We start from the raw sequence: 16,031 nt of genomic DNA on the forward strand, positions 1-16,031 counted from the left end.
CACCACTGAAGTCAGACTAACTGGCCTATAATTTTCTTTCTTCTGCCTCTCTCCCTTCTTGAAGTGTGGAGTGACATTTACAGTTTTCTAGTCTTCCGGAACCATTCCAGAATCTTGTGATTCTTGAAAGATCGTTACTAATGGCCTCCAAGAACTCTTCAGCCACCTCTTTCACAACTCTGGCGTGTACACCATTTGGTCCAGGTGATCTATCTACCTTCAAATCTTTCAGTTTCCCAAGAATCTACTCTCCATGACCCCTGACTCCTAGAGCTTCCACCATACTGCTAGTGTCTTCCGCAGTGAAGATTGATGTGAAAAAACTTTTCATCTTTCCTATAATATGCTACCCAGAAGAATGCACCAGCTCAAGATTCAAGATTGTTTATTGTCATTCTTCACCATACAACCAGAAAGGAGAACAAAATGGTTACGCAGATCTGGTGCAGCATAAAAAAACAGAATAAGTATAAAGAACACAATAATAAAAAACATAATAAATATAAATATATAAAATTAGCTTATATACATGGACTGACTGTACATTCATAAAGTGATGCTAGGCACAGGAGTGTGTACATAACGTGACTGATAGGAAATGATAAAGTAGTGGTGGTGGGGGTCTATGGAGGAGTGGAGGGTGGGGGGGGGGTGGATTAATGAGTGAGGGTGTTGGAAAAAGTAACTATTTTTGAGTCTGGTGGTCCTGATGTGAATGCTCCATAGCCACCTCCCTGATTGCAGTGGGACTGATAGAAGCTGAGGAGTGTTTTGTAAAGGTTCAGCATAGCTTCAGCACTTTTAGATGAGTCCATACTTGTGCTTGCTTTCTGAAGTCCTGTGATTTACTTTGATTTCTACACACTTACTCCCTGGCCACTTCACTCTTACATCTCTTTTCTATATTGCCTCTCTCATTTCTTTGTAAAGAAATACACCACCTTACATTTCTCTGCATTATATTGTATGTACCAGGCACTCCTTCGGCCTGGTTATCTCTTGCTGCAGTACATCACTATCCCGTTTGTGGTTCACATGGGAATACATTAAACGAGCTAAGGCTTTTTTCTCTGGAGTGAAGGGAAATGAGAGGAGACTTGATTGATATATTTTAGGTAAGAGGCATAGAGTGAGTGAATAACCAGAGACTTTTTCCCAGTGTGAAAATGGCTAATATGAAGAGACATAATGTTACGGGAATTGAAGGGAAGTATAGAGGCTGATGTCAGTCGAAAGTTATTTTGTAGAGAGAGTGGTGGGTGTGTGGAAAACCCTGCCAGGGTAGTGGTAGAGGCAGATTAATTAGGACACACAAGAAACTGAGCTAGGCAAATGGATGGAGGGCAATGTGGAAGGGAAGAGTGAGATTGATTTTAGATGAGGTTAAAAGGTCAGTACAATGTCATAGCCTCCAAGAGGACTACATCTTTGTTATGGTCTGGAGACTTGCATGCTTCAATGACCCAGAGAGCTATACTGGCTGGAGTCAGGTCTTCATACTTTGGCCAAACAGATGCCAAATAGATCAAAGGGTAAAGGCCAAACTCTGAATGCTTCAGTGGTCCTCCAGGTTCAGGGTTTCAACTCTGACTGGTAAAACAAAAATTATGGAAACAGCAATGAAGAATCCTTCTACATTTGACTGCAGCAGTATTCCTGAGTCTCCACCTGAGGCTTAACATGGCTGACAGTAGTGAAAACCGAGAGGAAGCAAGTGGCCCGATCAAGGAAGCTTTGAACAGCGCGCCAGACAGAGATGGAGGACCTTCATTGCTGCCCTAAATGCCAGCGGGTGGAATAGGCAGTAAGTAAAAAACTAGGGCTTGCACTGTGCTGCACTGTCCTATAACTGCCTATTTTTTGTATTATCTGCAAATGATCCCAAGACTGATAACTAAGGAACACCACTGTTCACTTTCACCAGGCCAAAGCATAACCATTCGCTATGTTTGTTAGTTGTCTGCTACTTAGCCATCTTCATATTCATGTAGACTGCAGACACACGAGACTGCAGAGACTGGAATCTGGAGTGAAGAGAAATACAAGCAGCTGGAGGAACTCGGTGGATCCAGAGGAAGGAAATGGACCCTGTGGAGGGAAACGGACTCTTCACTGGGAGTCTGAGCAGAAACGTCAACTGTCCACGTCCCTCCATTGTTGCTACCTGGCCTGCCAGATTCCTTCAGCAATTTGTCTTTTTCTTCATATTCATGTCATCAGAGTTTCCTTTATGCTGATTATTAAGTCTGTTATGCATCACTTTATCAAAACGTACTGAAAACCTTCATACATTATATCGTCAGTGTTACCTTCATTAACTACTACTTCATCAAAAATGATGAAATATGATCTGCCAAAATAGTTAGACAGTATTTGGCCCATCATGGCTGATTTATTATTCCTAAACCCCATTCTCCTTCCTTCTCCCCATAGCCTTTGTCACCCTGACTAATCAAAAACCTGTCAACCTTTGCTTTAAATATACCCAATGACTTGGCCTCCACAGCTCTCTGTAGGAAATAATTCCCTAGGGTCACCACCCTCTGGAATTTGTACTACTGGCAAGGATGTGAAGAAAGAAATGATGCTTTCTCAATGGGATACTGGTATCAACAACAGGGTTTAGCCAGGGTTCATGTCAAAGATGACCACATACCATTGGCTCATGATCCAGTGTGGATCAGTGTTCACCCCAACCCTGAACTGATTCTACAGCCTACAGACTCACTTTCAAGGAATCTACAATTCATGTTCACAATATAATTTAATCTTCATTTAGCATTTTTTACTTGCACAATTTCTCTCTGCTTGCACCTTGGCTGTCCATCAGTCTTTGTTTATATATAGATTTTTTCATGAATTTTATTGTATTCTTTATTTTTCTGTAAATGCTGCAAAGAAAATGTATCTCAAAGTACAGTAATATATGATGACATGTATATACTTTGATAATAAATTTACTTTGAAGTTTGACTTTGTAGATACTGTAAAAAGATCGTGTTCTGTAAAAGGGACACATTATTTTTATTTCTCAAACTGTATTGTCTTGAAACACATCTGGTGCCAGTTCAGAATAGCACAAACACAATGAACGTAATCGCAGTGAAGGGTCTCAGCCTGAAACATCGATTGTACTCTGTTCTATAGATGCTGCCTGGCCTGCTGAGTTCCTCCAGCATCTTGTGTGTGTTGCTTTGGATTTGTAGCATCTGCAGGTTTTCTCGTTTGTGACAAACACATTGAATCCAAGTTTTAATATTTGATTATTCCACCTATTTAATATAATACAGGTTGATCTGAACAAACTGACAAGTTCACAAAAGTTAATTCATTCGTGCAAATGCACCATGCGAGGCTGAATTAGTAAATCAAGACTGTCAGGGCACGGGTGAGAATTCATTTCCAGAGATTGCCAGAAAATACTCTGATATGGAACTGATCAAAAGGTCTTCTGCCTTTTCAGTGACAGATGTGAACGTGCTCAGCGTGTGCATGCTCAAACTGGAAATAAATGCAGCAGGAATTCAAAAGTGTAGTTACATGTCTGATGACGTGCAAGTAGACCTTCATTAGTGAAGATTAAGTTCAAGAGCCGCAAAGCGATGTTACGACTCTATAAAACCCTGGTTAGACCACCCTTGGAGTGCTGTGTTCAGTTCTGGTCATCTCATTCCAGGATGGATGTGGAAGCTTTAGAGAGTAGGAGAGAGAAGATTTACCAGGATGATGACTGGATTAGAGAGCACGTCTTATGAGGAAATATTGAGAGAGTGAGGGCTTTTCTCTTTGGAGCGAAAGAGGAGGAAAGGCAATTTGATTGCGGCGTAAGATGATAAGAGGCATAAATTGAGTAGACAACCACAGACTTTCTCAGGACTGAAATGACTAATACCAGGGGGCATAATTTTGAGGTGTTTGGAGAGAAGTATAAGGAGGATGTCAGAGGTAGGATTTTTACACAGAAAACGGTGGGTGCCTGAAATGCCCTCCCAGGGGTGGAGGTTGAGGCAGATATAATAGGGACAGTTAAGAAACTCATAGATACACGGATGATAGAAAAGTGGAGGACTCTGTAGGATGGAAGGGTTAACTTAATCTTAGAGTAATAAAAGCTTGGTACAATATCGTGGGCCAAAGGGCCTATACTGTGCTTTATAAAATAATGCACTTTAAGATGTTGGAAAAGATTTGTGGCTCGGGTTGTAGATGTTGTTGAGTAGCTCAGCGAGCCACTCAACTACAACATAATGTACTATTGTTATGTATGTGTATAATTTAAAACCATTAACATACCATTGATAGCAAATGAATATTAATATTACAAAACTGGGGGATATTTTTCCTCAGGACAAAGAAAATAATGGGAGGTCTTAGAAGTCATTACTGATGAATAGATAGCTAAGTGAACTTATAAAAGGAGATGTCAAAGTAAGAATTGAGACCAAGAGGGAAAAAGTAGATGATATTAGCATCATTGTTCTTTAAAACAATGAAGCCAATGAACAACTATTTTAAAATGATTGAGATTGTGATGTCAATATAAATGCTTGAAATGTCCATCTATTTATTTGAACATTACAACATGAATGTATCGGGCAGCGTAATAGTATAGCAGGTAGCATAACGCTTCACAACGCCAGTGATCAGTGATTGGGACTTAACTTCCGCCACTGTCTGTAAGGAGTTTGTACGTTCCCCCATGACACTGTGAGTTTCTTCCAGGTGCTCCAGTTTCCTCCTATGACGTAGGGGTTAGGGTTAGTGACATGTGAGCACGCTATGTTGGTGCTGCAATCGTGCCGACACTTGTGAGCTGCCCCCAGGACAATCCTCAGACCGTGTTGATTGTTGATGCAAAATGACATATTTCACAGCATGTTTCGGTTTTTCAATGTACATGTGACTAATAAAACCAATCTTTAATCCCTTCTCTCTTTATGAATTTAATAGCAAATTTGAATTAAGTCATGATCTGTGTGAATCCACGTCATTGCAAGCCTTAACTTATCCCCCATCTCAACACATCTAAGCCAGCTCCCAATATTGTAATTCACTACTCCCATTCCACTTTTCCAATACCACTCTTGCTCGTTCTCTTCTATGTCCATTAATTCTTTTTCAATCCTTTGTATAATTATCTACACTTACCACAAAGAGTAAACTATAATAGCCAATTAACCAACCAGCACAATTCAATAAACTAACACAAATTCTCATAAATTTTTATTTATTCTCAGGAATGTGGATCACATTCTCATTTCTGCTTTCGCTAGTTGGTTAAGAAGGGGACCTTTCTGAATTACTTCAGTTCTTGGCACTCTTTAAATGGGGTAAAGTAGGCAACTCCAGAATAGTAACACTCCTCGCTCTCCAAGACATCTTCAAGAGGCAGTGCCTCAAGAAGGTGCCATCCGTCACTAAACACCCTCACTATCCAAGACTTGCCTTCTTCTTGTCACTTCCATCAGGAACTTGAAGACACACACTCAACATTTCAAGTACAACTTCTTTCCCTCCACCATCAGATTTCTGAATGGCCCGTGAACCCATCTCGCTATTTTGTTCTCTTTTGCAATATTTATTCATTTATGATATATTCCTGTAGTAATTTATAATACTATGCAGTATTTATTTACTTTTCCAACCGTAATTTGTATGTCTTGTGCTGTACTACTGTTACAAGACGATTAATTTCCTGACATATGTCAGTGATAGTAAACTTGATTCTGATCCTGTCAACCCAAACTAAACAATGAGTTTTACACATTTTCTAAATGGTATGGTATGGTAAAGAAACAGAGGAGATTACTGTTATCAATATTATTAGACACACTAACATTGGCAGCGTGGATATGTTACAAAAAGATGCCTGGACTTGAAGTAGGCAAGTTACTAGGATCAGATGGGATGCATCCTAGGATTTGAGGGATGTACAGAAGTTCAAAGTTCAAAGTAAATTTATTATCAAAGTACATATATGTCACCATCTATGACTGAGATTCATTTTATTGCGGACATTCAAAGAAACACAATAGAATCAATGAAAAACTGCACACAACAAAAATGAACAAACAACCAATGTGCATAAAGACAAAATATGTAAATACAAAAAAGTAAAAACACTAATAATAAATATTGAGAAATGAGTTGTAGAGTCTTTGAAATTGAGTCCATTGGTTCAGTGTTGGGGTAAGTGAACTTACCCACTCTGGTTCAAGAGCCCAATGGTTGAGGGGTAATAAATGTTCCTGAACCTGGTGGTATGGGACCTAAGGGCTCTTTGTACCTCCTTTCTGATGGCAGCAGTGAGAAGAGAGTGTGGCCTGGTTGGAGGGTGTCCTTGATGATGGATGCTGATTTCCTTGTAGATGTGCTCAATAGCGGGGATGTATAAGAGGAAACTCCAGTATGATAGCACTGAGCTTGATAGTCTAGTGGTGTTTGGATACTGAGTTGGCACCAAAGATAAAAAGTGGCAAAATGGTGCATCGCTGTTTAGAAAAGGGAGAAAGGATAAGCCCAAAGTCTTTAGGACAGTTGTTCTAACATCAAAGGTGGGATAGGTGTTGGAGGCATTGACTTTGTACCTGAAGGAAAAACGATAATTAAGGCATCACCAAGAATTTGAGAAGTCTAGAATAAAGGCTGTATAAGGCATTGATCAGATCACACTTGGAGTATTGTGAGCAGTGGTGGCTGCGATATCTAAGAAAATATGTGCGGGCATTGGAGAAAGTCCTGAGGAAGTTATGAGAATGATCCCAAAATGAAGGGTTTAGTGTTTGGGGAGCTTTTGATAGCTCTGGGCCTGTTTAAAAGAATTGGGGCTGACAGGGGTAGGTGAACTCTTTGCAACCTTTCAAAAACTGAAAGGCCTAGATAGAGTGGATGTGGAGAGGATGTTTTCTCTGATGTGGGAGTCGAGGACCAGAGCACACAGCTTCAAAATAGGAAGTTCCTTTAGATCATCAACGAGGAAGAATTTCTTCAGCCAGAAGGTGGTGAATCGGTACAATTCATTGACAAAGATGGCTGTGGAGGACTAATCATTGGGTATATCTAACGTGGAGGTTGATAGTTTCTTGTTTAATAAGGGTGTCAAAGGTTACAGGGAGAAGGCAGGAGAACGGGGTTGAGAAGGATAGTAAATCAGCCATGATGGAATGGAGAAGCAGACTTGATGGGCTGAATAGTCTACTTCTGTTCTTATGTCTTACAGTCTTGTGAATTCTTAGATATTAACATTAAATTTAATCTAAAGTGTTGAAAATAGTATTTCAGTGTTACAGATATCTGAATAACAGGTAATAATGTTCTAAGGGACACCAACATAGCGTGGCAATTAATACAATAGTATTACAACTCAAGGCATCAGAGTTCGGAGTTCAGTTCTGGTGCCCCCTGTAAGAAGTTTGTATCTCATGCCCGTGAGGGTATGGGTTTCTTCTGGGTGCTCTGGTTCCCTCTCAGAATCCAGAGACGTACCAATTAGTAGGTTAATTGGTCACTGTAGCCTCGAGTTGTAATAGTTAAATAGGTATTGCAGCTCATTGGGCCGGTAGGACTTGTTCTGTGTTCTATATCTCTAAATAAATAAGTATTTTCTTCTCTATACAGTATTAGCAAATGTTGGAGTCTCTTGGTGCTTAAAACATTAATGCTTTTATTTGAGGTAAACCAACTACCTTTGTACTTAAGAAGAATGGTGACTGCAGTTAACCATCAAAAGACCATTGGAGAGCTGCATAAAACAGTTCATTTGAGTCTGATGCTGTAAAATATGAACATGAATAGCCCTTAAGCTCACACATAGATTCAAAGGAAAGGAAAAAGGTCAGCATTTAGATGGTATGGAAATGCTAATCCCCTTGAACAGAAAAATCTTCCAAAAAGTAGTGGAAATGGCCCATTCCATCACGGGTAAATCCCTGCCCACCACTGAGCACATCTACATGAAGTGTGTCACAGGAAAGCGGCATCCATCACCAGGGACCCCACCACCCAGGACATGCTCTCTTCTCACCGCAAGGTACAGGAGCCTTAGGACTCATATCACCAGGTTCATGAACAGTTCTTACCCCTCAACCATCAGGCTCTTGAACCAAAAAGGGTAACTTCACTCAACTGTACAAACTCGAGAAAACCTACAGGTGCTGGAAATCCAGGCAAGACACACAAAATGCTGGAGGAACTCAGCAGGCCAGGCATCACTCAATTTACTTTCTCCACCATTGAAATGTTCCCACAATCAATGGACTCACTCTCAAGGACTCTTCACCTCATGTTCTCAATATTTATTGCTTATATATTTATTGTTATTTCTTTCTTTTTGTGTTTGCACAGTTTGTTGTCTTCTGCATACTGTTAGAATGTCCATGTTAGTGTAGTCTTTCAGTGATTCTGTTATGGTTATTACTCTATAAATTTATTGAATATGTCCACAAGAAAATGAATTTCAGGTTTGTATATAGAGACTTTGATATATATAGATATATGTACTTTGACAATAACTTTACTTTGAACTTTGAGTGAAGGATGGCACAGGGGAAAATGAGATGATGGTAAAGTGACATTCATTTCCCATTCACAATGGATAAAAATTAATGTACAAATATCAATTGAGGAGCCACCTTAGCTTGAAATGAAGGAAAACAACACTCAATGGACCCTGTAACCAAATAATGCAGCATACATTCACTGACCACTTTATTGTGTACCTCCTGTACCTAATAAATTGGCCACTGAGTGTATATTTTTGGTCTTCTGCTGCTGTACCTCATCCACTTCAAGATTTGATATGTTGTGCATTCAGAGATGCCCTCCTGCACACTACTGTTATAACACCTGGTTATTTGACCTTCCTGTCAGCTCGAACCAGTTTGGCCATTCTCCTCTGACCTCTCTGATTAATAAGGCATTTTAATTCACAGAACTGCCGCTCACTGGATGTTTTTTGTTTCTCATACCATTCTCTGTAAACTCTAGAGAATGTCATGTGTGAAAATCCCAGGAGATCAGCAGTGTCTGAGATAATCAAACCACCCTGTCTGGCTCCTACAATCATTCTATGGTCAAAGTCACTTAGATCACATTTCATTCCCATTCTGATGTTTGGTCTGAACCACAACTGAACCTCTTGACCATGGCTGTATGCTTGTTTGATTAGAAATTTGCATTAACGAACAGATGTACAGGTGTACCTAATAAAGTGGCCACTGTGTGTACTGCAACAATTTAGCATTGGTGAAAAAGGAACCTTATTCTTAAAGTTCAAGGGCAAATGCAGCTGACATTTACCAAACTTCTAAGTAGATTATTGAAATGATTAACAAAAGGTAAGATCGCTGGAAAATAAATAACCAAGAAAGATTAATAACATGAAAAAGCCTGGAATTAAACAATTATGTTAGCATGAAAGTATTTGACCTAATTAGGTCCAAGTAATATGACACTAAGCTAGCAATGGAGGAATGAAAATCAAAATCAAAGTAGCACTAATCTTACAGAATGTCTTCTCAAACTTGTAAAATTTCCTTTGATATATTGAAACAAAGGTTATATTAAATAGATTCTCGAACTATTTCTACAATGAAAGTGCTAGTACAAAAATAACTTTGGCACCCTTTGAGGCCTTTGAGAAGTAAGATTTTCCATTTGTAGCACTAAAGGATAAAATTGTACTTTGTATAGTATGGATTATATTCTTACCTGAGCTGTATTTTGGTTGTTGAGAACAGGTAACTATTGTCAATACCTTTGGAAGGTCTGAAATGCAATAATAGAAATCTGAAAACTTCTGTACTTGCCAGGGGAATAAATACATTTGACTGTTCCACTGAGACATATCATCTCTCTCTTTCTCTCCCCCATCTCTCTCTCTTCCTATCTCCATCCTCTTCCTCTCTGTCTCTGTCTTTTTCTCTCATTCTCTCACACTTGTTCTTTCTCTCTCACTCTCCCTACCCCTCCCTCTCTGTCTCTATTTTTCTCTTTCTCTCCCTGTCCCTATTCCTAAACCCCTTCCTCTCTCTCTCTTCCCCTCACTCTCTTTGTCCCTACACCCTCTTTTCCTCTGCTCCCTCTCCCTCTCTCTCTTCCCCTCTCTCCCTCTCTCTCTCCTTTCTCTTCTCAACTCTCTCTCTTCCTCCTTCCTCTTTCATTCATTTCTTTCTTCTTCTCTCTCTCATCCTCCCACTTCCTGTTGCCTAGATTCTTATAAAATAAAGCATCAACAGACGTGAAGCACAGCGCACTTCAGTGTATATCAGTGCAGACTCTTTTCTGGTTGATGGAAATAATGTTGTTGTATGAACACCTACCATGGTGTCAATAGAGGGGCTGCAAACAGAAATCTCACCAGGCAGAAGCAGCTGATGAAGGGGTGCGGGTGTTCATGCTGGAAGCATTCAAGACTTAAAGGGGGAATTGCTATTATAAAGCAGAGTTCATCAAAATACTCACTGGCAGACTAAAATCACACTTGGCGTTCTAAAAGTTCATGACCATTAGTCATTTTGTTTTGTGATCCTTCATCACATCCTCTGCAACTTGCCTCTTTCTATGTGAGACCTCAGCCGGCTTTGATACTTTCACTTCGGTGGCAGGAAGTTGATTTTAAGGTCTGAAGTTGTTTCTTCCCTCTCCTGAGCACTTTGCTGTCCAGGTACAGACATCAGGGTTAGACAATGCAGGTAGGCATCAATAGACACATACAGTTGCTCATTTGTTCAACTTTCTTAATCTTTCAGCTGCAGAGAATTTGTTTTATTTAAAGTCTCTTCTCAGCAGACCTTAGAGTTTAGAATAATTATTGTATTTCAATATTTTTGTACAACATCCCTTTCTGTGATGTCTTAAACCAGCCTTTGCCTACTTGTGTTAAACAAATTAGTTCTTCTGTCTGACTGGTTAAAATTGGAAATATTTAGTGTGGACATTAACTATTCCTCTGCTTTTCATCTGAATTTCTGGAATCTGTGAGAATATATCTAATAAATTAACATTATATTGTTTGAAATATTTATATTTGGTCCTATGATTTTAATATTTAATAATTAATATTCAATAACATTTAGATATTTCAACAAATTTCATGAAATATGCCGGAGATATTAAACCTGATTCTGATTCTGGTATTATATCCAAGGCTAGGAATTACAGAGTGCTTGCTTTCAAGAATTCATCCTTTCAATTTAAGGAAAAATATTTTGAAATAGTCTTGTGGTAAATCAATCTCTACATTTACAACATAAGACAGAAAGGAAAGGACTTGGTTTTAATTCAGACCTATCATCTTAGAAACTGTATTTAAAATATGATTTTGATACTCTGTTTACATAAAAACTAAAAATTTAATGCCGCACATTTTGAAGTAATGGCAATAACTCAATTTAAAATTAAAGGCTCGCACTGCTTCTAGCATTATGGCTGTGTGCCAACAGAAAGCTGAGGGACCCAGGGTACTGTATTCGGATCAGAACCTTTGATGTCCCAGGCCACTGATTGTACCCATCACGGAAGAAAGATTTTAGTCAAAAGAATCAATCCATCGCTGCCTATCGATTGAAAACATCACAGCTGCTTCTAATAAGTGAGGTAGAAGAGCTGGTTTCTATGGGGCAGGAATTACTTTTCGATTGCCAATGCCTGGGTGTTGGTTCTCTCATTTACTGCGCTACCTTTTCTGATCAATACAAATCATCCGCTGCGTAGTAATTAGCTTTTAGCGAAGCACTCAACAAAGATCCGTGGTGACTCTGATAGACTTCACCAGAAAAGGTCAGGCAAAATCAGCACTGAACTAGAAGGTGATGGATGAAGAAAAAGACCCCTTGCCTGAGAAGTACTTAGCTCTTTTTTAATTACTGTAATTTTCAACAAAAGTAGAAGAGTGAGATGATGAAGTAGAGCACTTTCCTCCCTGCTGTTCCTGATGAGGCTTGATCGTCCTCAAAATTACGCATTGACTCTCGTTGATTCCTCCCAGTGTTTAGTACTAATAACCTGTAGGGTCTTTTCTCTCTCTACCTCTCAGTCCTAGTGTCACTGCAGTAATTACACTGTGTGAAATCTGCACTGCAATCACAGCTGCCAACTCCAAGCTTCACAGGCTAGGTCAGACTTTATACTACAGGGGAAAAAAAATAACAAGTCCAACAGATAAGGCAGAAAGGAATTGGTTTTAATCCAGAATTATTATTTTCAGAACAGCAATCTCCGGATTGTAGGTCTTCAAATTAAAATCTCTATTATATCATCTTTTTAAATGTATTTTTCCTGAAGCTTTTTTTTCACTTGCACAACTTCCATTCTAATGTATTCTCTGGTCTCAATTCAGCTATATGAAAGTCCACAATATATTTTGAGCACAAGAGGTTCTGCAAATACTGGACAACCATTGCAATACCCACACATTGGAGGAACTCGGCAGGTTGGGCAGCATCTATGGAAAGGGATAAGTCAAAAAATATATTTTGGGTATTTTCTAAGAAATAAATTAAACTTTTCTTTGGAGAGGAATAAACAGTTGACATTTTGGGCCAAGAACCTTCATTTGGATACTACCTGACCTACAGAGTTCCTTCAACACTTTGTGCATTCTCCTCAAGATTTTCAGCACAAAAGATTCTGCAGATGCTGGAATTGTATATTTTGTGTATTTTAAACACAAGGGATGCTTGTGTGTTTTAAACAAGGGGTTCTGCAGATTCTGAAATTGTGTATTCTGTGTATTTTAAACACACAAGATTCTGCAGATGCCAGAAATCCAGAGTAACACATACGCAATGCTGGAGGAATTCAGCAGGTCAGGCAGCATCTATGGAAAGGAATAAAGAATCGACATTTTGGGGGAAGGGTCCAGTATTTTGTGTGTGTTTATTTTAAACTCTTTCTTTTCCAGTGAGAGTGCTGTAAAGAATTTGCACCAATAGATGTGGTAATAATGATAATATAAAACAAAGTAAAAATAGTTTTAACTACCGGTATATAGAATTCCTCCCTGGTTCTGCTTTCACTGACACCACAGTTGCAAACTCTTCCTTATTGGGTTTTAAGATGACTAGGTGACAGCAAAATAGCTTCAAGGGAGGTAGGAAGACAGAGGCAAAATTCCATCTGGGTTCTATTTTTGTTCAGTGCTTTACTGCCTCTGGCTGAAAATACCTTCCAGGTTGAGGCATGAGGCTAGCAGCAAGTTTCAGAATTAGGCTCTCCCAAAATAGGAAGAGAAAAATCATTACTCTAAAAAGGAAAATTGAGTTTGGTTGCTCTCTTGAGTTTAATAAGGAATTTGTCCTAGTTGGTTATTAAGCAAGATTGAATAATTCTGCAAGATTAACCATATGTAGGCTCTGCTTTTTGTTGCAAAGTATGAAACATTTAACGTTAGAAAGACTCCCACTCCAGCATGGGTCATTTTGTGATTAGTGTGCCCCTGGTAGTTTGAGGAAATTACTCTCCAGTCTGTAAATAGATGAGCTGTGGTCCTACGATTTGTGTGATGGCTTATTTAAATACTGGTGAAAATTATAAGCAAGAAAATCAAGGATAATTCTACTTCTTCCTGCACATTTATACAGTGACTTTCCAATAACCCAAGAGAGATTGTGCATTTAAAAGTTAAACAATTTAGCCAGCAACTATTGCAAACTGTCAAACTTCTCTGTTAGCCTCTCATGTTGTTTACATCAAATTTCAAAATTTGTGACATTACTGTTGTTTTAACTGCACCAGCATGAGGTGTGTTTCTTTTGAGGAAATCTCTCGCTGTTGTAAGTGTAGCTAGTTATTTCGATGTTGAAGTGTAGGTTTCAGTCTCAGTGGTGTTAAAGAGGTAAGTAGGTGTAATGTCACATCTAAAATGAGTTGCTCACATTTAGCAGAATATGTTCAATGTAAATAAAGAAGGCTAAGCTCTGTGTATGATGGTGGCAAAGGCTTTTTTAGGGGGGAACTCTAATCGGTCATTTCTCTTTCCCATACATAAACTCCAGCCAGTACCCAATAGAAACAAAGGGACTTCTCCCACTGCTGAATATAGTGACACTCATTCTAAGAAGAGTGGGCCAGCTTTTTGTAAGCACACTGCTTCAGACCAACAATAGCTCACAATGAGTTATTGACTTGTTTATATATGGGTCTCTTTTCACTAACTAAATCTGACTCCCACAGTCTGGACAAATGATTGATTTCGCCGGTAGAATGGGAAGCCCTATGCGTTTAACTCTATAGTGTAAACTGTTTCTTCCCCATTTGTACACAGTGAATAGAAGCTTATTAAAATGCACTTTCCAAAAATACCTGCAGCTGGCCATTATGAGTGTGTTCTGTATATATAAATAAGTAATTTGTCCCAGTCTTTTGTACGGCAAGAGGGCATTGGAGTTTCATGTGGGTAGATATGAATGCTAGCATAATCAGTCTTTCGCCCGATTGCGGTTGTTAATATAAATGTATACATGATATGAAGTTCTTTTTCAAACAATTACATTCATATTACCAAACAGAAAGAAAATGAATTCCTCTGCCAAATTGTGTATCGAGAGGCAAATTCATTGAATTATATGCTCACACCGATGAATGGGTTCCAACCAAATAAACCGTATCAGGGCATCATCCATTGAACATAAAATGCTATTATGGCTTGGCATAGCATAAAAACAGTTTCATTTCTAATTGAATGAAATTGGCTCTCTGCAGCTATATAGATCCGTGTTTAGCTTTGTAAAAAAAAGGCTTATAGAAAAGTAATCTTTAAACCAGAAACCTGAGGTATTTAAATTTACTCTTCAATGTGAGTCACACAATGAAGCAAGTACAATTTGAAAACTATTCATATTTTGAGATTTTGTTTTGTTCAGAATATTATATCATTTAATCTTGAGTTTTCCAATATTCAGTCTGCAGCTCGATATGTGAAATGTTTACGTTGTAACTATCACCATCACTGTGTATTTCAATGTTTGTACATTATCAGGAATTTTAAATTAAATCAGAATAGAAAGGTATTTTAAGTTAAAAATGTTGCATGCCTAATCATGATAGAAATCCTTGAGAACCGACTATAAAATTGAGCCCAACAAAGAAAATCAATTGTAAGCTTTACGGTTTTTATTTGAAATTAATTGCCACAGTGGCAAATTTGTAAAAACAATAAGACTTTCTGAAAGATTCATATAAATTGTTGCTGAATTTTCCAAGGGATTTCACCAGAGATGGCTCGATCTGTCGAAATAAATTCACTAATTGCAAGCAACTAACATAAATATGAAGGCAGGGAAGGCAATTATTAAAGACATAGCTGAATATCAAATTCTAAAATATTCTTTTCTTTCTAGGTATATCATGCCTTGAATGGATGTGCAGGGAAGGTCTTGAACAAAACCCTCCTCTCCATGGCTACAGGAGAACTGTATAAAATAAGTGAAAATGTGAGAACTGTTTTCTTATTGCTCTTTTTCTATCAAACAAAGTAGAAATTAGTCCTTGTGGGGGAGGGGTCAAAAATGGGTGCTTCTCATCCCCCCCCCCCCCCCAACGATCCAAAGAAAAATGCAGTGTTGTTCCACAAGGGAGAACCTGATGTTTTATGGTGTGCATTTTCTAATTCTGAGGAAAGTTCACGGCACAAGAAACCTTGTAGATTACGAAGCTGGGCTTGTGGCTAACAAGATGATGGTTGGAAAAAAGTTGGAGGAAGGTGGCTTAGCTTTTCATGTGACTGGCTGCCTTTACACACAAACAGATTGAAATATGAACAGGGCTAGTTATGTGGGGTCAAGAAAGGCCAAGTTTTGTCTTTAACTCTATTCAGATAGCTTGAGTTTGTGGAAGCTGGTGGGGGCGGGGAAGACTGGACTAAAAAGAGAATTCTTGATATTGTAGTTTATAGCCATTCAGCCAAGGTAATAGCTGCATTTTACAATGAGCGAAGGAAGTACAACCACACACAAAAAAATCACCAGTCGCAACAATAATTGATTCAATAAGTAAATGCATGCTTCCCTAATTTACATGATCATATCTTTATA

The 16,031-nt window shown here is 38.7% G+C and overlaps 1 protein-coding gene across 1 annotated transcript in view; it reads left to right on the forward strand.

Annotated features, from left to right (window-relative positions):
- Positions 1-16,031, forward strand: part of LOC140729730 (doublecortin domain-containing protein 1-like) — a 537,877-nt gene that overhangs the window by 207,435 nt on the left and 314,411 nt on the right. Inside the window, exon 10 of the mRNA XM_073049855.1 lies at positions 15,339-15,431. Coding sequence (XP_072905956.1) covers positions 15,339-15,431 — 93 coding nt within the window. The remainder of the gene's footprint in view (positions 1-15,338; positions 15,432-16,031) is intronic.

Source organism: Hemitrygon akajei, chromosome 6 (assembly GCF_048418815.1).
Source record: "Hemitrygon akajei chromosome 6, sHemAka1.3, whole genome shotgun sequence".
Taxonomy (NCBI): Eukaryota; Metazoa; Chordata; class Chondrichthyes; order Myliobatiformes; family Dasyatidae; genus Hemitrygon; species Hemitrygon akajei.